General features: G+C 37.9%; 1 protein-coding gene across 1 annotated transcript in view; it reads left to right on the top strand.

The window, feature by feature from the left end:
- Positions 1-27,797, top strand: part of CSMD1 (CUB and Sushi multiple domains 1) — a 2,093,507-nt gene that overhangs the window by 1,281,486 nt on the left and 784,224 nt on the right. The window contains exon 7 of the mRNA XM_058288018.2: positions 9,301-9,378. Coding sequence (XP_058144001.1) covers positions 9,301-9,378 — 78 coding nt within the window. The remainder of the gene's footprint in view (positions 1-9,300; positions 9,379-27,797) is intronic.

Here is a 27,797-nt window from a genome sequence, read left to right as displayed (position 1 = left end):
AAACACTTTTCATAGTATTCTAAATAATTACTTAAAATTTCATAAAATTTTAAATAATAATTTTTAAAATTATTACTCTTGGTAATAACATTACTATTTTATTCGCTGATTTACAATATTTCTACTGGACGAGTGGCCATGGGAGTTTTATGGGAAATGAAATATAAGGCAATAAACACTAAAATGTTACATGGGAACACAGAGCTTTGGAAAGAATAACGAGAGTATGGAGTTCTAGGAGCCAAGGGCTGACAGTGTTTGAAAGAGAAAGTGATTGATTTTACCAAATAAGATAAGGGAAAGCTGACCAAAATATTGAACATGAAGAAAGTTACAGTTGACCTTGGTAACTGCTGTTTCAGTAGTTCTAGCAGATTCAAGAGGGAATGTGAAGAAATACGTGAAAGTGGGAAGAACGTGGGCATGCGTCGGGTTTGTTTGCTTCCTTGCTTTTGTGCTTTGTCTAGCTCTTTTATTACATAGGAAATGAAATGGTTTTACAATAATGGGATTGATGAGTAGAGAGGAAAAAATTGATCACGCAAGAGAAGGAGGAAAAAATGATAAAATCATGTTTTTGAGTTGATGGGCTTTAGTGTAGACGCGGAGAATTTGGCATTAATGGGCAAATGGCCACATCGTCCAAAATAGACGTGATAACAGCATCTGATTATACTGATTTTTACATGTATCAGTATGAACTAGACATTAATAATTAAGACAATAGGAAATTGGGTCAATATTTCAGTATTTAATGTTTCTTAGTTTAACTATAGAACTCCTTTGATATATAGTCAAACATTTTTTAATGTGTGTTTAAAAAGTAATCTGAAACTTGGCAAAGATGCTATATAAAACCCAATAAAAGCTAATCAATAAAAGTTAAATAATTTTGTAGGGGGATATAAGCAATTGGATCTATTAATGATGAAATTCAATATTTTGAAAGCAATTTTAAAGAATTGTGGTATAAATGCTCTCACAAAAAAAAAAGCAAGCACTAGAGTAAGTGAAAGAATTTGAACAATTAGAATTACTCAAGGCATATTATTTTCAAAATCTTTATTTTTCAAGATGAAAAAGATTGACAAGACTGAGATAATCCAAGTGAAGTCTAGTTTTTCAATAATAAAGAGAAACATAAAATGTTTAGAAACAACTAATGAACCAAAAAAAATGTTTGAAAAAGGCTTTTTTCTCCAAATTTAAGGTTAAGTTAACATAAATAATGGAATTAATAAATAATATTTTAAAATGATACAATACAAACGGAAATATAAAAGATTAATAGCTTATGGAGTATATTTGCTTACTTACAAAATATCATACAAAGCTATTGATTAAATAATTATAATACAAATTTTAAGTTAGAACCCAAGATCATTTTTGACAATCAGGAAACCCAATAGATTCATTAAAGAGGATAGAGATATAAATTAAGAAAACAACACTTATTTCCATCACTAGTGGTGACTATTCTTTTGGTGTAGCACTTAAATGAAATTTATTAGCCTTTGAGAGACTTAATAAAGTCATAATCCTCTGAATAAATAATAAATCCAATAAATGGCATTTGTATTTTTCAACTCATTTATTCCAAACCCCGTTTTCTTCAAATATGTCAATAGTTGATGAAATCATTTCCTCTGTGGTTTTTGGGGTTCTAAATGGCTTCTGCCCCCTTATTTAGTAAATAAAATTTGAAACAACTTTGTATTTTATTTATTCATTTGAAAAGATCTGAGATCCTCATTTTAGGTAAACAGCTGTTTAAACATTGAGCTTTATAATCCGGTCCAGGAAGTTCCGGGGATATCAAGGAAGCCGGCGGGGTGTGGTGCCCTAAGGGAGGTCTAGTAAGCAGGGGGACTTAAGTGAGAGTCTGCTCATTGCTGCTCCCAGGGGAGGTGGGGAGTGGGATGGGAAGAGGAGGGGAATCTGGGGAGAATTTATCTTGATTTAGGGACCCTGAGGCCGTGAAGGAGGGGAGGTGGGGAAGGCGTTCTCCTTGGAAAGGATAGAGAAACAAGTTGCATCAAGTCGAATAGTAAGATTTATTTCTTATTTATTGCCACTTTAAAAACAATAATGAAAAAATATGTCATACCAAGTGAGCAACTGTTTCCTCACCTTTTCAAATAAAGCATCCTTTAACCTAACGGCTAAGAGATTTTAGGAAAAGCAGCTGATGTAGAAAAAAAAAGAAAGAAAAAGTAAATGAAGCACAAACAGGGATCACCTCATGTATTGTTATTGCTTTTTTTCCCTCAATCTTTTCTATCCTTAAACTGTAACTTTTGAAATCTTTACCATCTTAAATGTCATTGCAAGTAGAGGGATAATGCATTATATCCACTTGAAAGTTGTTGAACTTGAATTACTGAGAAATTATCTTAGGCAAAACAGACTAGCGAGTCCCAAATTCTGACTTTAGTATGTATTGAAAGTCATCCCATCCACCCCACCAAAAAAGCACAACCCAAACACAAAAAATGAGCAAAATAAAGTATAAAAATAAAAATAATAAAAGAAGGTAGTTATGCTAATAAATGAAGACAAGCCCAGGTCCAGGGATTTTGATTGAGTTGTAGAACTCTGACTCAAGAATTAGCAATTTTATCAATCACTGAAGAGTGATTTTATCGATCATTCCAAGACTTAAAAATGAATGTGTCCAACATTTTATTTGTGGAAAACAGCACACTGCTAGATGAATTTGCCAGGGTAATTGCTACTGCTGGGAGCTTTCCTTGCAGTTCCTCTGTCTGCATTTTTCCTCCCAGTGGAATCTCCCTGCGAAGCTCTGAGTAGAGCTGGAGGCTGGAGCAGGAGTTCTCTGGATGGACGTAAAAGAGGGGCCTCCTGGGAGGTCGAGGGAGGCAAGACTCGGACAACTGGTAGACCCAGGATACAGAAGCCAACGTCTCCTTTACAATTTTGCCAAGACCCAGTGTAGCCCAGTAAGAAAGCAGAGACACGTGAAACAAATTAGAACTCAGTGGAGCAGAACCTGCAGCTCTGCAGCACAATCTTCACGGGGACGAAGAACGAAAAGTCAAAAACACTAAATAAGACAAAAACAGTCCTGCCGGAAATTTAGCTTCGTGGGGCTACATATTCTTATTTGCCAAATTAAGGAATTTACTAGCGTCTCAGAATCCCAGTTTGGTCCTGTTTATTTAGATACCTTTATCGCACCCTGAAGGCTACTCATATTTTCTTTTTATTTTCCACATGAAGTGATTTCTGATTGTTTTATGTGTTTATTTTTTGTTACATTTGCTTTGAGTTTTATGCTCTTTATTATCTTCCATTGATTCTCCTTTTCATTATTTATTGTGCATTCATCTTATTTCTCCTGGGTAACTTTAAGATAAAGTTGTTTCAGCCCAAGAAAGTGGGAATGATGGGAAATACATGTCAAGGCATTCTCCGTTTCAAATTAACACATTATTCTGGGGAGATCTTAATGTGCAATCAAAAGAACTATGGCAAGCAAGAGCAGATTTTATAGCTCACTTTCTCTTTTCTGCATTGTTTATCTCCACAACTCAGAGATAAGAATGAGAAAAAACACAGAAAATAGTCCACACCGAGAAGAAATAACACTCTGATGTCGGAGGTTGGACTCTCGGGGAATCAGACTCTAAATGGACTTTATTTCCAGGATGTTTATTAGCAGGCCTGTGTAGGTCCAACACCAGTAGAAGGAGAGAAGGAAGCAGTAGGGTCAGTGGGAGAAGTGGAGCTGCAGGGAGACCCCACAGCAGTTTCAACCCACCGGCAGTCCTGGAGCTGAGATAGCCCATCAGAGCCACCTGCCTTTGGATTTTTGTTCTCTCACTTGATTAGTCCTTGGATTTGATAGGCCTTGGGAAGGCTCTGACCTTGGGCACAGCAGCTCTCTGTAGCTGAGCATTCTTTGAAGGGGCTGAAATCTGAAGGCTGCCCATTGCCACATCCCTTCTTGAAGGGAGATCTGAGTGGCACATCTCCAAGTCCACAACTGCTCTCACCATCGGGAGTCCCCTGGTTATGACTCTGACTGTAATTGCCTGTGTGAGCTACTTAACCACACTGGGTTGCTTTCCTTATTTCTAAGTCATATTAATAGGAAGAATTCTCCAACGTTTCTAATTTCCCTTCACACTGTCATTTTTCTCCCATTAGCTTAGTGAAATACACGGGGAAGTCACCGTCATACCCATTTCAAAAGATTTGAAAACTGAGGTTCAAGGTACTAAAGTGATTTGTCCCAGGTTTCCTGATGATGTTTTTGGGACAGGACTCTAAGTCAAAGTCCAGACCTCTTTCATTAAGCCAAAGAGAAGGAACTAATTACAATCCCCTGTTTTAGTTTGCCAGGGCTGCTATGACAAATATCACCTACTGGGTTGGCTTGCACAACAGGAATTTATTGTCTTGGTTTGGGGGCCTAGAAAATTGACCTCAAAATATTGGTAAGGCTTACTTTCTCTCAGAATCTGTAGCTTCCAGCAACCCTTAGTTGCATGGCAGCCTGTCTCCTGGCGCCTGCCCCTCTCTTTTCCACTGACTTCCAGCTTCTGCTGCAACTTCAGCTGCTCTGATTGCCCCTGCTTATAAGGACTCCAGTCATGGAGTCAGGCCCACACTGACTCCATGTGGACTCACCTAAAAGATCCTTGAAGATCCTATTCACAAATGACTCCACACCTTAACTAATAATAAAATGGTCAAAGGTCCTATTTACAAATGGGCTCATACCCCCAAGACTAGGGGTTAGGACTTGAGCATGTCTTTATGGGGGATATGATTCAATCCCCAGCACCCCCAGAGCCTACTAAGGATTTGGGATCATCAAAACCAAAGGGAATCATGTGAATAAGAACATTTGGGGGAGGAAATATAAACAACAGTCCTTGAACAACAGTAGAAGTTGGACTGATTTGCATTATATTTTTGTAATGGTCTATGAATTTGCTTCAAAACCAAGATCAATAGTTATATTTCTCTATTTGTGTCTAATTATGTCTGACAGATTCAGCCCATGTAGGTCCTGGCTGTCCAATGCCAGTTCCCGTCTGGGCTTGTTCTCTTCCCTACCTCCTCGGTGCATGCCATCCTTCCTGCCACAGCATCCTTGAAACTCTTGAGCCTACGTGAGGCACTGGACCCTGTCCCTTACTCATGGTGGTGTCCACCATTGCACTGTCCCTTAGCCTCAGTCATTCTGCCTTCCAAGAGTGCTGTCCAAAGCAGCCTAGGAAGATGACATTTAAGGGTTCTCAGCCTGCCCCAGGACTCCAGTACAGACTGGCCTTGTCAGAATTCTCAAGGGCATCCTGACCAGTCCCAAACATGCTAATGTCCTGCCACCATAGGTTACCCTAAAGTAGCACACATCTCAGTCACTGGGGAAAACCCTCTCTGGCACATCCCTCACCTGGTGACAGCTTTGTCTACTCTACTCCCTAATCTGCCCAAATAGCAGCCCCTCCTCTTCTAGAGCAACTTTCTATTAATTCCACCCTTGGACACTTTTTCTTCCATGCGGCCTTAGAAACAGAAAGGAACTGTCAATGCTAGTTTGTGGGAATTGCTCATTTCTTTGAATTTAAAAGCTTACCTCTTTTATTGGAGAGGAGGGAAATGAGCGAGAACTAGCTTTTATTCTCTACTGAACGAAGAAAAAAATAAATGCATCAATAGATTATCCTTTAACTTCAATGGCAATCAGATGATTTTACAGATGCCTCCTCTTCCTTGTGTAAAGACAACCCATGGATTTTATCCGACCATTGCTAAGAATGGTGTTTCCCGGCCAAGTGGCATTCTGAGCTCTGACTTAGGATCCTCGAAGCTCATCTTCCCTCTGGGCAGCCCAAGCAGAAGGGGAGGACGGAGGCCTCTGGTTCTGAGCCCTTAAAGAGGAGCCCTGGGCTCTGTAGTCAGTTCGTCTCCAGTAGAGCACGAGCTCCATGTGGAGCACCACTGGACCTTCTTGATCTACAGGGCTGGGAAGAAATGGATGGCATGTTGCACCCATGGCTCCCATTTTCCTGCACAAAAGTAATTCATTATATTCAGACACAGCTCAATCAGAGAAATGCATGGACAGTATTACAATTACTCTCCCCACCTAATCCCCTATCTGAAAACAAACTAAGAAGCAAACACCTAGGCTCAGGGTAGGGGATAGGGTTGGAAGGACCGTAAGGAAATCTAAGGAAATCTGAAAGGAAAAGAACAAAAGGAAAGGAGGAAATGACGTGGAGAAGGGAAACACTATAACACTAAAATCTTTTCTCACTAGACTCCCCTAACGTCATAAAACAAACAAACAAACAAACAAACTACTTCCTCCTCTCCTCCCCACAAATTGAGATGTTTCTTTGGGGGAAAGCAGTTGTCCCCTTCCCAGAGGTTTAGGTATTGGGAATGGGAAGGGGGTTAGTAACAGGGCACAGCTTTCTCCTATTCTTCTTTCCACCCCCTCCTGCACAGAGAGGTGGAAGATCTCAAAGAGTACAGTGGTGACACCTGACATTGGTCTGCTCCTCAAATTCTTCCACAGTGGCACAGAGGAAAAAATAGGAGTTTGGGAATAACAATATCCTTAAAATCTTGGTCCTGCCTAGGAAGAGCACTGCAAGTATTAATGAATCATTTGTTTCCTCCTCCCGTAACCTGGACAGAGGACTACTGCCCTCGCTGGGTTTGGATGAAGGTTAATGGAAGAAATGTCTGTTATGCCCTGAGCACATGGGTCATGGCAGGTTTAGAAACAGTGGTTTTCTTATCCACTGCCTGGAATGGTGGAGATGTGGTCAAAACTCAAAATTAGGCAGCAGATGTGGCTCAAGCGATTGGGCTCCCATCTACTATATAGGAGGTCCAGGGTTCGATTCCCAGGGTCTCCTGGTGAGGGCAAGCTAGCCAACAAGGAGTGCTAGCCCTTGGGACAAGCTGGCCCATGCAGAGAGCTGATGGAGCAAGATGACACAACCCAAAAAGACACAGGAGAGATAATAAGAGACGCAGCAGACCAGGGAGCTGAGGTGGCTTCCCACTTCGGAAGTTCCCAGGGTCAGTTCGCAGTACTGCCCCAAGAGAAGACAAGCAGACACAGAAGAACACACAGTGAATGGACCCAGAAAGTAGATAGCGAGTGCAAAAACAATGAGGGTGGTGGAAATAAATAAATAAATAAATTTTTAAAAAACTTGAAGCTGAGTAAAAAGGTCAAGAGCAGTGCTGCTTAGAGATTTTCCATTTCCTTCATTTCCAGCAGTCAAACACTCGAGCTACCAGACCTTAATGGAAAAGGTCTGGTTTTGGAGTTAGAAAGAAAAGAGTTCAAATTGCACATCTTACTCCCTATGTACCTTCAACAATCTGTGAGGCTTTATTTCTTTATTTAAAACGGACCTAATACCTACCTGGACAGTTGTGGTGAGACTTAAGTGTCATAATGTATTTTGAGAATGCGTTCTAAAATAGACAAATGCTGCTGTGAAGAGGCAAGACAGGGAACGGACGTGGCTCAAGCAGTTGAGTGTCTGCCTCCCACGTGGGAGGTCCCTGGTTCATCCCCAGTGCCTCCTAAAACAAAACAAAACAAAAAAACAGACCGCAAGTGAACAAACGAAAAACCAACTCAGGGAGCCGATGTGGCTCAGTGGTTGAGTGCTAGCTTCCCACACAGGAGGTCCCGGGTTTAAACCCTGGCCCTCGTACCTCAAAAAAAAAGAGGCAAGATAAGTGGTTCCCCAGATGGACTGGTGGTGGGCAGTGGGAGGAGAATCAGTGAAAGGAGAAAAGAGAGAGTGGGGAGGAGACAAATGTTCACTCACATGAATAATGGAAGGACAGTTCCAAAGGACAATTTCTGCAGCTGCCGTAAGGCAGTCATGTGCATGTAAGTGATAAGAAAATAAAAACAAAATCTATCTTTTATTGAGCCAGTTGAGCCCAGGGTCCCGTGACTTCACCCTCCTTTTCTCAAAGCCTTGCACAACCTCTGTCCCCTTGTATCAGAAATCCACTTCACTATTTTGCAGAGAAAAGAACAGACTCAGTTAAGTAACTTACAAGGCAAGTCACAAAGATGTGAACCCACATCTTCATGTTTTCAGCTACACTAACTCCCCTTTCAGAAGCCTACAATAGACATGATTAAATTGGTCACTTAATAAAGTCAAGTGTAGGTTTTTTTCTTTTTTTCTGATTTCTATCTACAAAATGTCTCCCCACTTCTTTTCCCCAGAAAAGGACAAGAAATGTGACTTAAAATGTCTGAAGCAGGACTTAGAAGATCAATAGTCTGAGAACTATGATGTTAGAAACCAGTACCATTTATGCCTTTTGCAATTGTCTATGGATTGTTAATTACCCAGAAGGGCTAGTGCTCTCCTATTTCACATTTTACTCCTTGCATACATTTGCCATACTAGCTCCTGATCAATACTTAGTTAAAAATTTTGAGGGATTAAATTAATATATGAATAAATGAATATGCAATTGCACTTTTAAAATTGAGGACTGACAAAGATTTGCCAGATGTTTATTTTACCCATAAAAGATAACAGCTAAACTCAAGTAAACTATATAATGACTGCCATCATTATTTTATTTAAAGACTATTTTAACACAGAGTTAAAAAGGGGCATGCAATTAAAAAATAAAAATTGAATATATTTAAGCTTTCCAAAGGTCACCACATTGTTCTTGTATTTCCCAATTCTCCACGAATCCATGTGAAAACTCTATCTTGGCACGCTACCAGCATTTGGGGATCCCTGACGCATCTGTGGTAGATGGTGGCTTGGAATGGTAGAAGACAGATGCACTTAAATGTTGTTTTCAAACTTACATTTTCTCGTAAGTGCCTTAAGGTTGCAATTGCATTTTAACCTTACTTTTTTCATGAATATAGCAAATTGTCTAAATCTATAGCCACTACAAGTAAATTTAGAAAGCAATCTGGCTGGGTACTTAGACAATATGAAAATGATTATAGAATTTGCCATTCCTACTGGTAAATAGTTTTAGATGCAGAAGATAAATTGCACCACGTATTTTTTTTAACTTCTGACACTGCTATGGTAAGAGAGATCTTGCTGCTTGATAGCCTTGCATTAATTATTCACAAGCACTTAAACTTCATTTGCCTTGCATCATTAACCTCTTAGAAAATGTCCCATTTTCCGAAGGCTGGTTGAAAAGCAGTTATGACTAGCAATATTATAAGGATAAGACATTGTTTTATGCTCTGCCTTCAAGTCTTACCTACTAATGATTTTATTTTGTTTCTTCCAGTGAAAAAGGCAATTGAATTGAAGTCAAGAGGAGTCAAGATGCTGCCCAGCAAGGACAGTAGCCATAAAAACTCCGTCTGTAAGTCCTCTTCTTCCTTTCTATATAAGCATTGATATGTTAATTAACGGGGAAAGGAGAGGAGAGAACGGAACATTTAAGGAGATAAACTGCTTTCCCACTTAAGAATATGAACGGACTTCACAATGTTGGGGAACAAAGCCATGTTGACTCTACCACCTGGATGTACCTCACATCCGTCTATGCTCTCTGCCCTTACAGATCAGTGTCTGAGTCCCGACCATCCACATTTCTCACTTGAGCAAACGTTAAACTCGTGGCTGTTTTGCTCCAGTCTCTCCACTCTAGAAATCCCACCCACTCATCTCCACACTATGATGCCAGGCTGATCTTTTCAAAGGAGAAACCTAGCCTTATTGTTCTCCTATGAATATTATTTTAATTATTGATTGCCTGAAGAATAAAATACCTTTAACACACATTCTTCCAAAGAGAAAAAAAGATCATGAAGATGAGGAATATTTTGGTCACATTTTTATATATCCTTTCCATAGTAGTCACTTAATAAATAGTTATTGAATAAATGAGTGTATCCTCCACCACCTGTTTTACTTGTCCTTCCTCCTTGACATCCCCTCACCATTATCTATCATGGAGACCATCTTACCATTCCTTGAACAGATCAGTTTGCTTCTGTGTTAGAGAAGCCTCCTCTTCTTTTGTTGACTGAAGAAATGCTATGTGTTCCTTCTACAGCCTCTCCATTTGGAGCCTTTTCTGACTCCACACAGTTTGCCGCTCTCTGGATTTACTGCCCTAGTACCTCTATTATAGTATATTCTTGTGTAAAATTTAATTATTTGCTTACCAGTCCACACTAGAGGGAAATCATCAGGCTCTACTGAATCACCAAGTGTGTCTATTTCCTGCTTGGTTCTTCTCTGTGGCATCGTGCCCTCTTTAAGTCATTCAACTTGTTCTATGTCCTTTCTGTCCATTCCTAGTCACCTCTTCTTTTAGTGCTCCTACTTACCTCCTCACGTGGGATTGCTCGCCCTACTATTTGGATCCATGTATTTTTCCTGCCTTCCCATTACCTAGCAGCTAATAGACGCAGAAAGCTTGAGGCTGCCATTTGGGGTACCTCAGTTCAATCAACTCTGTGGTTATTGGTATTAATTTTGGGCTTCTGTATGAGATTTTGAGTCAGCTTATCCATTAAAATTAATAAACAAAAGAAAAACCAATAAAAATACTTTGAAAATCCCATCATACCTTGACCTCCTTCTGTTTTCCCAGTATCTGTTTGATGGCTTGCTGCCGATTGCCTGTGTAACCGTCGTCCATCAACTCCACCAACGGCCACACCCTGTGGAACTTGAGGAGGGACAGGGAGATTACTGCAGACCACTAGGATGTAGGTTTCAGACACAGGGTGGATCCCCCAAATCCAATGGCAACTCAGGTCCTTAGGTCCCATGCTAAAAAATCCATCTGTAAATGTGTGTATCCAACTTATTGTTTGATAATCACAGCCAGTGTCATTTAAATTAAATTGGACTCAAAAAGGATGGAGATACTAAAAGGAAGGAAGGAAGAGAGGGACAGAGAAAGTAAGGAAGGAATTGTATTTTTTCTAAGTGTTACTATTTTGTTGTTGTTAGCTCTTAGTTCAAGGTGTGCAACAGAGTGGAAGGCACAGCATTTATAATAATTTTAAAATTGAGTTTTTGAATGTTTAACCACCCTGAAGAAATGACCCAATGTTTTTATGTTGGCGTACTACCACATATCAATGAAACACTTACATTAACTTAATATCAGATCAGATAGATCAATCAGACATCAAATTTTTCTGCTAGTTTCACACGTAGGTAGAAAGTTTATTGTAAGGAGAAAATTTCTCCCATGCCTGTCTGGTAATACATAATTACTAAGTTGGTATTAGAGAGTGTGCTATTTGTTTTGGTTGGTTGTTTGTTTGTTTGTTTTTGGTCAAACAAAAGAATTAAATATTAGAGAAAATGAGTAATTAAAGATACTGTGGATCTTCAGAGGCCAGCGATGTAATAACTGGTAACATATTATTTCTGTGGAAGGCATAACAGAACAAACAAAATAATTTAATAAATGACAGGACATAGACCTTGGAGTAAGACGGACATGGAATAGCTGTTCAAGTTTTTATCGTATTTGAGTTCAAGTTCCATTACTTATAAAATTAGGATCATAATCACTTGATAGGTTGTGCAAATTTAAACAAGATATTTGTGGTGTGTACTCTGGCACATGTTGTACAGAAATCGTGCCCACGATAAGCTTTTCTATACATAAATGTAAAAAGTAAAGATTGTTGATTAATAAGTCATCCGACAGTTTCAAAGGCATGGGGATCTGGCTTTACGGAGGAGGAGTTGAGTTCTAGACCTCTTAAGTTCTCAAGGGCCCACAGCTCCCGTGGTGGGCAGGTCCAGAACGCAGGCCCCTGTGCCCATTGCCGGGCTATGGGAGCCCGCTGACCTGAGGCACTGGCCCCATTTCTCTTTCAGCTTCCTGTAAATGCTTCACCCCCGTTATGCTACTGCACATGACATACAGACAGATGATGCTGCGTTGATTAATGTATTGAGCTAGATGATAGGTATGATGATAGGAAAAAGCAAGGATTTTATAAGTTGAATATTTTTAAAAGTGCGTACAAATAGAAAGCAAGGATTTTGTAAATTGAATGCTAAAAATAAGTGCATACAAACAGAAAGTAGGTGGAACATAGAGTAAAAAACAAAACCCTCCTCATTTCATTTGGAAGATGAAGAGTGCCTGTATCTAGAATATCACACAGTCCCTGATTCCAGCCTATACTTTGGACTTTGTCATGCTGGGCCAGTGTGTGTTGTCTTCCTAGCTCTGCCTTGATTATACCTTTGGTCCAAGATGCGTCCTTTCAGAGCTGTGGCCTCCTCTGGGGAAGCTCCGTGCCCATCTGATGGCTTCCCTCTGAACTGCACTCTATGCTACCTCTCCCTCTGACAGTCAACGCTACCAGGGCCTGTGCATAATAAGTACCCAGCAAGTACTGATCAATGAGTGAAAAAGGCAGGAGAGAGGACCTCCCTGTAGTATGGAACAACATCCTTACATATTCTGTTAGGCCTCTCAATCTGATAAATCTTCGGTGTACTTTTTTTTAATTGCTGAGTCAATCATTTTCTTTGACCAGCCCTAATTCCATGTTACCAATGAACCATTTGTCATTTGCTTTAGTCATGAACATGCATACAGATAACCACATAGCATGAAGTAATAGAAAGCTGTAGTGATATTTCTACTCTTCTCCACAATGGGGGCAATTTCCTACATGAACCCTTAGGATGAGAAGATTTACAAAGTTGATTTTTCATCATTTTGTAATTGTTGTTTTTTCATTAAGACCCAAGGAAGACTAAAATATTGACTCTGCTTAATGCTCTAAATTTCAAATTATTTTAGGCTTTGAAAAGCTTACGAACCTAAATGGACAACATAATGCAACAGAAGGTGCACATGGGATAAATTTAGGAAACAACTCCCATCCATAATCTTCTTTGCCCTCACTGAGTGATATTTTGATAATTTTGAGATTAGGTCCTTTCAAGTTCAAGGGATCATTAAATTGATGCTATATATTTTAAATGGTGGTAACAGTAGATGTTACTTTTCTTTACCTTTGCTTTTTTTGAACATTCTTATTGGCAGAATGCAATTTCTCAATCCTAAGTGTGAAAATCACTAGGCTAGATAGTCAGTGTGCTTCTAACTCCAAAATCTAAAAATCTGTAGGGAAGATTATCAAAAACTTTTGTTGCTATTTATTTTATTTTATTTTAGGAGGTACGAGGGATTGAACCCAGGACCTCGTACATAGGAAGCAGTCAGTCAACCACTGAGGTATATCTGTTCCCAATGAGAGTTGTTTTTTTTTGTTTTGTTTTGTTTCTGTTTTTGTTTTTGTTTTTGGAGGTACTGGGGATTGAACCTGGGACCTTGTTTATGGGTGGGAAGGAGACACTCAACCACTTGAGCTATAACCACTTCCCTGGTTGTTATTTTTGAGTCACGTATTTTTCCCCATGTAAAATTAAAGACAAAAGACTTCACAAACTCAGAATTGATTTGTTGGAACTCATTTATATGTATTGACAGACACATGCTGTGTACAGAGAATTTGCTGTTACTACCATTTATATTCAAACAGGTAGTACAACTGGTTCAGAATCATTGTTTAGTATGAAACCAGATAACAAACTGTGGAAAACTTGAGCAATATAATCTGTCATTTTATAAACCTGTGGGAAAAATAACATTTGAACATTATGAAATAAATGCCCTTGGAATTCTTTTACATTAAACTATAGACTATTTCATTGCTCTGTTTCTATGTGCAATCAGTCTTATTCTACCTTGCAAAATACCTGGGAAAAAAAACCAGAATAATATTCATTTTAAGTTTTCCAATAGACAGTCATGTTAATGAAAAGCAACTGATCTAATATTAATATTGTCTTTTATAATGAAACTCACTGGTTTCATTTTACTCTGTCTTTTCTTTTATCTCATAAATTATTATTTGGAAGGGCAGATTTTAAAACATTTGTAGCTCTGTTTTTAGAAGCACGTTGCAAAATGTCTTCATGCTTTAGACATTTAAAGATACAATTGAAAGGATGGAATGTTCAAGTTATCTTTTTTAAAGGACATGTAAAGTATATTGTTACAAAGGATCTTCCCATCTGCCCTGGGTTATATGAAGCTTTTCCACCTATCATTACGTTCTCAGTTTTCATTTTCTTAAGTTTGGAATAATTTAATAACAAATAAAATATACTCATGGATAATATCCTCTTTTCCTTAAATTCCAATCTGATGAAGGAAGGAAGGAAGGAAGGAGGGAGGGAGGAAGGGAAGAAAGGAAGGAAGGAAGGAAGGAGGAAAAGAGGGAAGGAAGGAAGAGAGGGAGGGAGGAAGGGAGAGAGGGAGGGAGGGAGGGAGGGAGGGAGGAAGGAAGGAAGGAAGGAAGGAAGGAAGGAAGGAAGGAAGGAAGGAAGGAAGGAAGGAAGGAAGGAAGGAAGGAAGGAAGGAAGGAAGGAAGGTTGCTTTCATCTTGTACCTGCCTGATTTCTTGTCATCATGCCAGCCCACTAAGCCTAGCAATGTAACCTCAACATTGGGTTCAGCCCAGGAAACGCCCCTGGCTTCAATCCTTTCTCTTCACGTAGGGATCTGTGGAGATGGAGGGAAAAGAAAACATAAGCCATTAATTCTTATCAGCTGTTGAAAAAGAACAGCTGCAAAGTTGTTCTTACAGAATGAAATGGACATCAGAAGTAGATTGGACATCATCATCCTAAAATCCTCAAGATTGAGGAATGAGCAAACATAAAGGGAGAATGCAACAGTGGACTAAAGTAGACTTATTCTAACAATGGAAGATCTTGTAAGATTGATATAAAGGCAGTGACCACAGAGGTTCTGAGGGGAGGGAGAGGGAAGAATAGGTGCAACACGGCATGGGCGTATTCTGGGCCATTAGATTTGTTCTGAATGACATTGCAATGATGGACACAGGTCCTTATACATTTTGCCAAAAGCTATAAAATATGTGGTGCAAAATGTTAAATATAATGTAAACTATAGACCACAGTTAGTAGCAATGCTTCACTGTGATGGTTTATCCAATGTAAAAAATGTACTGCACTAAAGATGGATGTTGTTAGTGGGAAGGAGTATAGGAGGAGGACGGAGTGAGGTATATGAGAATGTCCATATATTTTCAATCTATCTTTTATGTAATCTAAAGCTTCTAAAAAATTTAAATTTAAAAAATAAAAAAATTAAGTATCATGGAAAAAAAAAGAAATAGATTGGACAAATTAGCAATATTATCCTGGATTTCTCTCCTGAATTCCGGACTATTCTATCCAACAGCCTACTCAAGGTTTACACCCAGGTGGCTAAAAGATCTCTCTGCACTCTTAACCATCTCAAAGATAGATAGATAGATAGATAGATAGATAGATAGATAGATAGATAGATAGATAGATAGACAGATAGATAGATAAGTGCACCTATCCTTCCACTGTTGAGAATATAGATCTCAGCAACCTACTTCTCTCCAGTCCACCAGAAAACTCTGTTTTCTTGATCCTTAACACATATCCCAAAGCCCGCCATTTCTCTTTCCTTCCAAATCACCGTTGCTTCTCACTTGTATTGCACCCACCTCATTCAGAGCCTGTCTCTGCCTTTGCTTCCTCACAATCTATTCCCACAAAATAGCCAGAGTGATGTTGTTCAAGTAACAGTGAAATCACATCATTCCTCTTCTCAAAACCCTTCCAAGGCTTCCCATCCCAGGCAAAATAAATTCAAATTCCTTACAAAGACCCATCCGACTCCTTGACGGCCTCACCCTCATCTCTTCCTCTTGCCTTTATTCACTAGTTTCTAAAAGAACTCAGACGCATTCCCACCTCGGGGGCATTGCTCTTCCTCGTCCCTAAAATGCTATCCCCAAGACAGTCACATCTCTGCCTTCCTTGGGATCCATTCACAGAACGTGTCTTCCCCACACAGCTCTCGAGAGTCTCCCTACCTAATTTATCACACCTTTGCCTCCTGCCCAACTCCTATCCCCTCCTGTAACCTGATCTTTTTTCCTCAGAGAATACATATGTAAGTATGATATATATGTAAATGTGTATGTATATATACATATAGATAAACACATCCATCTATATATAATACAGTATTTTAAAAATTTCCTGGCTTCCTCTCTCACCACTAGAATATAATTCCAGAGGGCAAATATTTTTGTTTTGTTCAGTGACATCAATCAAATTGCTAGAAGAGGAAGGGGGACACAACAGACAATAAACATTTAGTAGTTGAATGACTGAATTATATGGGCATGTGCAGTTGGAATTTCGCAAAGTGGTACCTTTTGTTTTTTTTCCAGTAAGGTCTTCATTGTCACATCTCCAACACACATTCTATAGTCATGCACTGAGGGAAGGAACTGGGACTGTCAGGAGATGATTAAAATGTGTTCCTTTCCTGGAAGAATATGCAGTCTACTGGAGTTTCCCGATGTAAATACTTTCTATGAAAGATTACTTTTTTAAAAAAGTAACAAAATATACTTAAGAATGAGAAAAAAATGGAAATAGTATCTTTCAAAATATAAGTATAACAGCCCATTTTAAATGAAACAATCCACAGAAATAGAAAACTTTAAATTATATTAAAATAGGTTTTGTGCAAGCAAAAATATTTTCTTTATTAGACTTCTTCAATTACTGGATAAGTTAAATGTCTCATTTATAGGCATTTGCTAGGCATGGGTTAAGTGAAAAACATGCCTATAATCAAAATAATATGTATGATACAAAAGAGAAAAAATAATTAGATAAATTTTTAATGAAAATAAAATGTGGTTTTAGAATCATTATACCCACTGCACAGAAAGAAACATTAAATTAAGGGAAACATTAAATTATGAGAAATTGATCATTTTTCCTCCAAGATTCTGTAACAAGGTAATTGCAGTCAGTAATAAAATCTCATTGTCAGTCTAAATTCTATGCTCTAGTAGCCCAGAAAATACTCTATAATGTACTAATTTCTCTCCGTACTATTGCTGGGCTAGTACATTCGTTACTGAATCAATGACTTAGCCATGCTTGCTTTTACAAAGGTCATTTGAAGAACTGTGGTGAAATGCAACCCTGCCACTCTCCACAGAGTTTAACAAATTCATAGCTCGAAGTGGAATGTGAGTGTGAAGAGGATAGTATGAACGGGAAAGGAGAATGGAGGAAGGCTATTGATAAACTTGAATGATTTATTTAATAGGACTTCTAAACCAAGGCTACCTGTGGAACAGAATTCCATATCCTCTAATCTTATCAGTGACAAATGATTCTCTGTTTGGTTACAAGTCCTGAAACTTTATTGCAGAAATAATTTCCAGCTGGCATTTTTATCAGGCCATAATTCCCAGGTAACCAGATATATCACTGTTCTGTTATTCTCCATGAGAATAATCTTCACTGATTAACATAGTTTCCTCTGCCCATTTAAAAAAAAAGCCCCACACATTTTGTTTATAATAATTGTGCTAAAATGACTAAGCTTGGTGTTAAATTGACAGAAATGCCTCTCATCATCAGGCTTTTTTTTTAAAGGGACATTATTGCTGGATTTTTAATGTGTGATTTTTTTGAATTGTAGCAGACTAGAGCAATTTGGAATACTATTGCTACAGAAGAAAGAAGGCCTACTTTTCTATGTACTGGATTTCTGGCACTAAGTGCTCCAGATCTTGCTTTGAAGCAGATTTTGACAGTAGGAAAAATAATTGTCCCATTAACCTCTAACAGTTGTATAAAGGTTTAATAAAACAAGAGGGATAATTGTCCCAATCCACTTTGTTCCATCATAAAATATAATAATACGGAGTTTTGCAAATGTTAAAGATCCTTGTTTGCTTAACAAAGATCCGGCCCTGTATAACATGAATATACTCGATTGTATAAATTGCTTCATAAATCAGGTGAGTAAATTATGCTTGCAGTTTCTAAATAGGCCTTTGTCACTGCAGGAGCTAAAATATCTTTTAAAATGCTATGCAGAATCTTGCTGTGAAGGGAACTGCTGTCTAGATACATTTCAGAAGCATAGCATCACTGGTAATGAGAAGTAAAACTAGGTGGTTGATTATTTAACCTGCCATTTACAAATATAATTTTTAAAACAGAAAATGTAATCTCTTAAAATATGTAGAACAGATCTTGATTGGATGATAGATGGTTAAATTGAATTATAACAATGTTGGAAGTTAAAATGCTCTTTAAATGGTTTTGGCATGCAACTATAGAACACAATTGATTACCTAAAGGAAAAAACTCACTTTGCAAACATTACACAAAGAGTTCTTTTATATCAAAGAGTCAATGCAGAACTAACTAGAGATTATGACAGATCTAAAATAGCAGTGTAAATCTTAGCATCTCCATCATTTACTGATTTAAAAACTCAACATATCACTTGGATGAGATTTTGTGAAATTTTATACAAGAAAATGTTTACATTTCCATATAATTGAATGAGAAAAACTCTGACATTCTGTAGGGTTAAGAGAGTATAAATGTTTTGGGTCAATCCAGTGAAAATAATTCCAATAAGAGTCAGAAGCAGGAAGAGCTATTTTGATGTAATTAAATTATCTTATGTAATCAAATGTTTTTTAATGAATAACTTTAGTCAGAAACTGTATAAAAATTAAATTAATTACTGTAGCTCCTTTATGAATTAAATTAATGCCTTCCATTTTACATAGAAGAAAACTAAGTCAGAAAGTTAAATTAACTAAACTCTCTATAACATGATGGATAGGAGAACTGCAGTTAAAAATTAAGAACTGCTCAGAAGGTTAAGGAGAATTCAGAGAAATACTTATAATTTTATATGATAATTTTATTTAAAACACATCTGAGAAGTGTAAGGAGGAAAATGAATAATATTTTCAGATTAATTTCTTTCCTTGGAGAGCTTATAGAATTATACAATCATGCAATTGAAACAGACTACCACTTTTCAGAGAAAATACAGTGTGCCCAGACTTGATAACTGTCCCACAGAATGAGAAATGGAGGGATAAATAAATGAACTTTGAACAAATGTTGATTATGCTGATGATTGTCATTGATTTAAGGAAAGCAATCAGTGCAATATGGAATCTTGAAGGAGAGACTGCGGTGCTGTGTGTCGGTTACGATTACGGGGGAAGAGGAAATGGCCATCTTTCTTCCAGTTCCTCAGGAAAAGCCTTAGGAAGAAGACACGTTTTGAATGGATACAGAGGAAGATTCAGCTAGAGGCTGAGGAACTCACTTACTGTCCGCTCTTCAGGTCATACTCTGCAGACATGCACGCCTACACGGTGTCTTTAAAACACTTTAATTAGTTGCCAATCTCTTTTTCACATTTTATTTTGAAATGATTGTAGATTCATAGAAATTGCAATGTACAAAGACGTCTCATACCCTTAACACAGTTTCCCTCCATGGTAGCATCATGCATAGCTACAGTGAAATATCAAGACCGGAAAACGGACACTGGAGCATCTACAGAGTTTCTTTAGACTTCACCAGTTTCATCTAGGCACACACACGGGCATGTGTCCTTCTATGCACCTGCACCACGTGTGTAGGTTTATATAACCACTATCGCAACGAAGATACAGAATTGTTCTGTCACCACAAGGGTTACACGTGCTTTCACTCTTCACACTCATCGTCCTCCCCCACCCAGTCCCTAACTCCTGGCAACCTCTAACCCTGCTCAACCACTTTAATTCTGTTACTTCAAGAAGGTTATATAAATAGAATCACACAATATGCACGTTTTTGCGCAATAGCATTTTTGCACTTAGAACTATTTCCTTGAAATCCCTCCAGATTGTCCCTGGCATCAGTAAGTTTGTTCCTTTTTATTGCTGCGTAGTGTTCGTTGGCATGGATGTATCTATTTGCTGACCATTGACCAGTTAAAGGGTTGGACTTGTTTCCAGTGTTTGGCTACTGTGAGTAAAATTCCTGTGAACATTTGCGTAGAGGTTTTTACATGAATATTGGTTTCCATTTCTCTGGGATAAATGCCCAAGATGCAATTGCTGAGTCATTTGATAAGTCCATGTTTAGATTTATAATACACTGCCAAACTGTTTTCTAGGGAGACTACCATTTTACATTCCCACCAACAATGTCTGAGTAATCCAGTTATTTCCCATTCTCAGCAGCACTTGGTATTGTCACTTTTCTTGTTTTTATTTTAACCATTCTGATATGTGTGTAGTGATATCTCATTTTGGTCTTCATGTGCATTCCATTAATGGCTAGTAATGTTGGACATCTTTTCAGTGTGCTCATTTGCCATCGGGGAGACTTTTTTGGTGAAATTTTTATTCATGACTTTTGCCACCTTTCTGTTTGGGCTATTATTATTATTATTATTGTTGTTATTATTTTTACTGTGGAGTTTTAAGAGTTCTTTATGTGTCCTGGATCCAAGCCCTTTATTGGATATATAGTTCAAATACTTTCTCCTTGTGTATGGCTTGTCTTTTTATCTTCTTCAAAGGGTCTTTTGCAGAACAAAGTTCTCTCTTTTTTGATTGTGGTAACATATATACAACTCAAAATTTTGCATTTTCATCATATTCAAGTTGCATTAATTACATATACAACATTGTGCAACTTTACCACTACCCAAAACCAAAACCTTTTCATCTCCCAAAACAAGAACTCTGCACTTAATAAACATTAACTCCTCATTCCTCTTATCAGACATATGGTTTGCAACTATTTCTTCCCATTCTTTAGATTTTCTAACATGTAGAAATATGTTTTACAAATTCTTTTTTTTCTCAAAATTCTTTCATTTTTAATTTGCTGCAAACTTTTAAGATTAAGTGAACAATTCTGATTACCTTACTGACTCTATTCTTATCTACAAAATGTAATAGACTTAATATAATCACACAGATATATAGTAATAATATTTTAATATTTGAAAGTGCTCACTGATTTTTTTAACTAAATTGTCCAAATTAGTTACTATGCTAATTGGATTAAATGAGACAATTTAATTACAGCAAATGATTATATTTATTTGGTATAGCACGTGCTTAGTCATATCCCTTGAGCTCAATGCATTTACATTATTTTCAGCAAGAGAGAACAGATGGAAAGAAAAACTAAGTGGGAGTTTATGCCAGAGAAGAAAAAAAGACATGTTTTAAGATATGTGAAAATATATGGCAAGTCAAGGAGATAAGCTAATATTAACAAATTGGATAATTAGCAAAGTGCTTTGGAAATGGAAAATACCATACTTTGCAGACACTGCATATTGTAATTATTACTAGTTTGCTTGCAGGGTTTTCAATTTGCTTGTTTAAATTGCCTATTTCATAGTTTGAACTGTCAGTTTGAAAGGCACATAGAATAGTATAAATCATGTGACATGCAAATAAGATAATTTATGTATTGAGGAAAATCATAGTTTGAAGTAAAAATTCTAGTTCAGTAATACGTAAGTTTTCCATTCCCCCTGCCCCAAGAAAATCTTTACACCTGGTTTGTACAAATGCACGTAAGATAGATTTTCCATAATTCTCTGTAGGTTTCTGACATTGGAAAAAATAATCCCATATATTTAAGTGGACCTTTTAGAAGGGCTATTTTGCATTTTATTCTTTAAAAGATAGAAAACAATTAGAAAAATAACAAATTCTTTAGGTGAATGTGTCAGGTAAAGAATATTGTGATAATTTCTATGAATGAAAAAATGTTCTCTTATACTGTGAATAAGTATTTGCTGATTGGTGTGTAATTTAAATCCAATTTATCATGTATTACTGAGTACATTAAAAAAAAAGGGACCAGCTATAGTCTGTCCTTCCAAACCTACAAGGTATCAAGCACATTTTGCTATAGTCCATATAAACAATATTTGGAATACACTTTGTGTTTATTTAGTTTTGCATTATATGCTATTTACATCACAATAACATATTTTTACCTGTTACAGCTGAACGAGTAAGTCCCATTACTGTCTTTCACTTTCCTTAGCAATAAAAATGACAAACTAAGATCTCTTCTCTGGATGTCCTTGTAAAATATATGATCATTTTCCTCCAGTATTATCCACTATCAAAGTAATGATTTTCTTTTACTTGATGGAAAACAAATGAACAATTATTCTATTAATATTCTCTTCTGTATCTGTGACAAGCTGTAATTATAATAAGATAAAGCCAGGCTTGTATCTGTCATGATTTTTAAATTGATATTCATTATATTAAGACGATTAATTAGTGTGTACTTATTAAAATGAGGTTCGGTATACCAAAAAAAACTGAATAATTCCTTTTTATTTTTTGTTACTCAGCATTTCTTGTGCAGAGTTAAATGTTTCTGGTAAATGACATTAACTTGCAAATTCTGCATTACAGCATTACAATTTTAATTGGATTAATATAATTTAGTTGTAAGATTTAAAAGATTTTTGGAACATCTTGTTAAGGATGTATTCCTGAAGCTTCCCTCTGCATTCATCTACTCATCTTTGCCCACATTTCAAAGCCTTCAAAGGTTTATTAAACCTGTAAGAGAAACCTGATTTTCTTAAAACATCTTCAGGGCTCTCTGTAATTTGATCCAATATTATCTTCTTTCACTCCAGCACCACTCCATGCCCCACCAAACACAAACACACAAAGAGCTGGCTGCCTTTCCTAATGTTGACTGATGTGTTGTGAAAGCCCTTCCTGTCCTAACCTCCTTTTCTTCCCAAACTTCCTGAGTAATTCCCTAATCATCTTCTAAAATTTAGGTAAGATAAGAGCTTTCCCAACTTTTCTTGACACATTCCAAGCTGGCTTAGGTTCATGTGGTGTCTACGTATCTATCGTGCTTAGAACAAAATCCAACCTTTTTCTTATGACCAGTGAAGTCTTCATGATCTGGTCTTTTCATTTGTTCCAGGTTTTTTCCCTTTCTGTTTTCCCTTCATCTCTTTTTTTGCGATTTAGTGGCAGGAGGCTGTGTGTTACCACTGCTCTTTGATTCTTGGCTCAACCTGATTTGTTAGGATTATCCTATGGGTTCCTCAAAACAGGGCACTCGACCCAGTAATTGGTTGTAGGGTCACGTCTTAGGGCCTTGGGGAGGGAAGTTATAGAGGCCAGAAAAAACCACTCCTACTCATTTTTTATTTTCTTGAGTGCACTTCCTTGGTCTGTCAGGGGATGGCGCTTTTTGACAGTTCTCAGTTCAATGCCTGGTGGGAGTGTATTTGTTGCAACACAGACAGGATCAATGTGGTAGAACTTCCTGCCTGGATGCTAGGAGCCTTGTAATTCAAACTTTCCCTGATACAGCTCTCCATCCTTTTCTGGCAGCCCCCTCCCTTTTCCTGGGTCATTTCCACTCCCCTCTGAGTCCTCAACAGCCAGTCCCTGTTAGTGGAGGAGGAGATTGGGGGGTTGTGTATCTTTAGCCCCTTGCTGGCTCCAAGGCAAAAAATGTTGCTGCCCTACCTGGCCTGGAAAGGATCCTGGGACACAGCAGTCCAAATTTGTGGGTCAGAAGCTGAGTCAGCCTTAGGATATGTCCCTCTCTCTCTCCTTTCCTGGTGTGGTGGGTCCCTGGAGCCCCCTTTATCTATTTATTTATCTATTTATTCACAGGCTAAAAGGTCTGAGAGTTCTAATGTGTCTTTGGTGTGTGGGATGATGCTGGCAGCAGCAGCCACTGTTTTCAACTCACACTTCTGTTGCAGCAATTTCCCTCCTGTCCCTCTCTCCTCTGGGCAGTGTTCAGCCTTCACCTGGTGTCATAAACACTAGAAAATCTTTTTCTAGGCTGTTTTAACCTGTCCCCTATCTATTTTTCTGGAGGAGAAGAGAGTCCTGTGTCTTTCTAGTCTGCCATCTTCCTTGAAGTCCTTCTGCTATATTTTTGATGTAATGTAAGTGATCTAAAGCTTATGAGGGTATGGATGGACAAGTCCGGGTTCCACAGGGAGGCTGCAAACCAGGGGCTCTGATGAAAGTCCAGTGAAGGTCCTCGATGAGTTTCTGGGAGATGTTGGTTGTCCAAAGACAGCCAAAATCTGTTGCCACATGTTGACACAAGATGGCAGGCGATGGCTGTGAGGGTTCAACCTTCCTGCTTCCACTTAAAGCTCACTGGATCCAGCTTCTTCTAATCCGTTACTGGCTGGGATGTTCCTGGGCCACTGAAAGGTCAGCTGTAAACTATCAGGCAAAAGGCCTGGCTTTCTTTCTGGGGCTTCAGCATCAAAGCTCAACTCTGTGTTCCATTTGTTCTTTATATTACAAATACACTTAACTTTTGTCCCTTGACTGTGCAAAGTTTATAACTTCTGTCTTGTAGAAAATCTCTGTGCTGCTCCTTCTACTTTAACCACTCTTTTCCCATTTCTCTCATTCCTTATGTAGCAAAATTTTACCTGCCTTCTATAATTTCACCACTTCTGTCCTCTCCTGAACCTGCTTCAACTAGGCTTTTACCCCATGAGCACCAAAGATACCCTTATTTCAGTGTCACCAATGATCTCCCCATTGCTGAATGCACTGGCCTGCTCCTTCTCAGTCCCATCGCTGGTTCCATTTTTATGAACTTGGAGCATCAGAGAGTCTCAGGTCACAGCCCCTGAATTTATTCCCTTTCCTGCCTACATTTATTCCTTTAGTGATCCCCCCAGGTTCAGGTCTCTAACTTGATGATTCCCAAAATTATATTCTTTGTCTGGACCTATTTTCTGAAGTCCAGACTCATACGCAACTCTCAATTTGACATCTCTTCAAGGATGTCTAATAAACAGGGCTGATAACTAGCCATTCTGGTTGTTAAATTTTAAAAAGCCAACAATTCTGATGGTTAGTTTTCAGAAAGCTCTGAGCCTTTGAGTGACCCCTCTCTGCTATCTCAGCCATCCCATCCTTGCTCTTGATAGATAGCCCATAATACAGAAGTGTTAACCCCGAGATATAAAAGAGACAGTCTGCTGGACTTGTCTCCAGCTCTCTGACTCCTTTCTGATCTGTTAATGCCTGTGCCTTATGTATGTACATTTTCACCTACTCTGTTATGTCTTACCTAAGCACTCAACTGCATACAATCCCTAGCATACCTATACATACACACATTTTTCTGATCTTCCTTACTGTTTTATTTTTCTTTTTGTCATTTCTCTTTATCTAATCACGATGCATTTTAATTGTCTTGTTTATTGTATCTCACAAGAATTATGGTGGGAATTTTTATGTTTTATTTGTTGTTTGAGAATTTATAAGTACTTATAAGTGCTTTGGAACTGCATGTGCCCCCAGAATATCATGTTCTTCTATTTAATCCATTTCCTGTGGATATAAGCCTCTATTGTAAATAGAATCTTCCATTGAGATTACTTCAGTTAAGGCATGGCCCACGGTGGATCTTTATCCTCTTACTGAAGTCATTTATAAACAGGATGAATAAAGGAAAGAAAGAGAGAAAGTTGTGGAAGCAAGAAAACACAACAGGTTTTGATGTAACATTTCTATTATCTAAAACCTCTTTTAAAAATTAAGTTGATTATATTAAGAAAAAATATATATATATATACCAATCACAATGTAAACTATGGATCTTGGTTAGTAACAATGCTTCAATATTTATTCATCAATTGTAACAAATATACCACACAACTGTAAGACGTTATTAATTGGGAAAGATGTGGGAGGTGGAGGAGGTGGTATATATGGACAACACTTACACTTTCAGAGTAACTTTTCTGTAATATAAAACACCTTTAAAAAATAAAGTTTATTATATTAAAAAGAAAGAAAGGAGGAAAGGAAGGAAGGAAGGAAGGAAGGAAGGAAGGAAGGAAGGAAGGAAGGAAGGAAGGAAGGAAGGAAGGAAGGAAGGAAGGAAGGAAGAGGAAGGAAGGAAGGAAAGAAGGAAGGAATGAACGAACGAATGAACGAAGGAAGGAAGGAAGAAAGGAAGAAAGGAAGAAAGAAAGCCCAGTAGACACTTCTATATGCCTAGCCATATGACCAAGGAGTCCAGGATTGTTGGCGGCCAGGCTTTGGCAGAAAACATCACCTGATGATGCCTTGACTTTGACATTTTTCTTAACCTAGAACTTGTAAGTTTATAAGTTAATAAATTCCCATTGTTAAAGCCAACACATTTCATGGTTTATGCTTTGAGCAGCTAAGCAAACTAGAACAGGACTCAATAAAGATATGTTTGTGAATGAACGAAAAAATGAATCCTCATGTAGCTGCCTCCTCTTCATTTAGTTAACAATTCCAGTATCAAATTCTCAAATACACCTTCCCTAATCACCCTAGTTAAGGCAGCCCACCTTGCAATCATTTATACCACATTATGCTGGTTTTGGCACTCATGTGGTATATGTCAAAAACTGAAAATACTTATTTATCCATTTATGTGGTTATTTTTTGTTTGTTTTATCCTAAAATATAAGCTCTTGCTGAGGGAACCTGACATGTAGATAGTTGCATAACCAGAATGTTGTATTTGTCACATAATAAGCATTCAATAGGTATTTTTGATTTGAGTGTGTGATCAATTTTATTCCCTTTGTTTTTAGATGTCTGGTTTATTGATGGCAGAGACCCTGATTTTGGTTCACCAGTGTTAAGCAAAGTCCCTGGGTCAAAATGGTTTGAAATTGTATATACCCCAGAAAAACATGTTCTCAAATTGAATCAATTCCTGTGGGGGTAAACCCATTGCAAGTAGGTCCTTTTGATGAAGTTACTTCAGTTAATTTGTGTCCACATCAATCAGGATGGGTTTTAATCCTATTTCAGGTGTCCTTTATAAAAGAATAAAATTCAGGCAGGGAGGAAAAAGGCCACAGAAGAGAGAAAGATTAACAGACTCTGCCACGTGTCTTGCCATTTGTCAGAGGAGCCAGGCCAGGAGGACTTTGGATAATTTAGTACTTTAAAATTGAGATAGAAGTAGGGAATGCAGAGTTAATCTTTGGCATTCTGCTATTCAAATATTCATTTGTGTGTCACCGTAAGCCTGTTTTATTATAGAACAGGTTCATTAAGGAGCCACATTTATTCCCATTATGAAATCAAAATGAAAGTGGGTACTCATTCAGATCAGGTTTTCCTTCTTTTCAAATAAATTCCCATTCTTTAAGCCAACCCATTTCATGGTATTTACTTGAGAAGTTTAGGAGAGTAAAACAGATATTGGTACCAAAAAGTATGGTTACTGCAATAGCAAATATTACAATTGTAGAAATTGCTTTGGAATTGGGTAATGGATAGAAGCTGAAAGAATTGTGAAGTGCTTGATAGAAAAAGCCTAGATTGCTTTGAAGAGACTGTTGGTAAAAATATGGATGCTAAAGTTACTATGATGAGTGTTAAGAAGGGAATAATGAACATGTTATTGGAAAATGGAGGAAAGGCGATCCTTGTTTTAAAGTGGCAGAGAACTTGTTGAAATTGAGTCTTGATGTCAGATGGAAGGCAAAGCTTGAAAGCAATGAACTTGCATATTTAGCTGAGGAGATTTTGAAGCTAAAATGTGGAAAGTACAGCCTGGGTTTCTCCTTGCAGCTGCTAATATGTGAGAGGAAAGGGATAGGTTAAGAACTGAGCTCTTAAACACAAGGAAACCAGATATAGATTTCGAAAATTCTGAGCTTCTGAAAGGAAAGTTCCTGGAGTAAAGGTCCATGTAAGGGTTTATCTGAACATGGATCCAATCAGTCATTTTAGTCTAAGTCAGGATTGGAAATGCAGTTATCCAGGAAGGATCTGTGGAAAGTTCTTTTGTCTGATGGATTGGACCCCTGTCAACTACGTGTAAAAG

Source organism: Dasypus novemcinctus, chromosome 25, assembly GCF_030445035.2.
Source record: "Dasypus novemcinctus isolate mDasNov1 chromosome 25, mDasNov1.1.hap2, whole genome shotgun sequence".
NCBI lineage: Eukaryota > Metazoa > Chordata > Mammalia > Cingulata > Dasypodidae > Dasypus > Dasypus novemcinctus.
The sequence above is the reverse complement of the archived record's forward strand: the minus strand, read 5'-3'. Positions and strand labels throughout refer to the sequence as shown.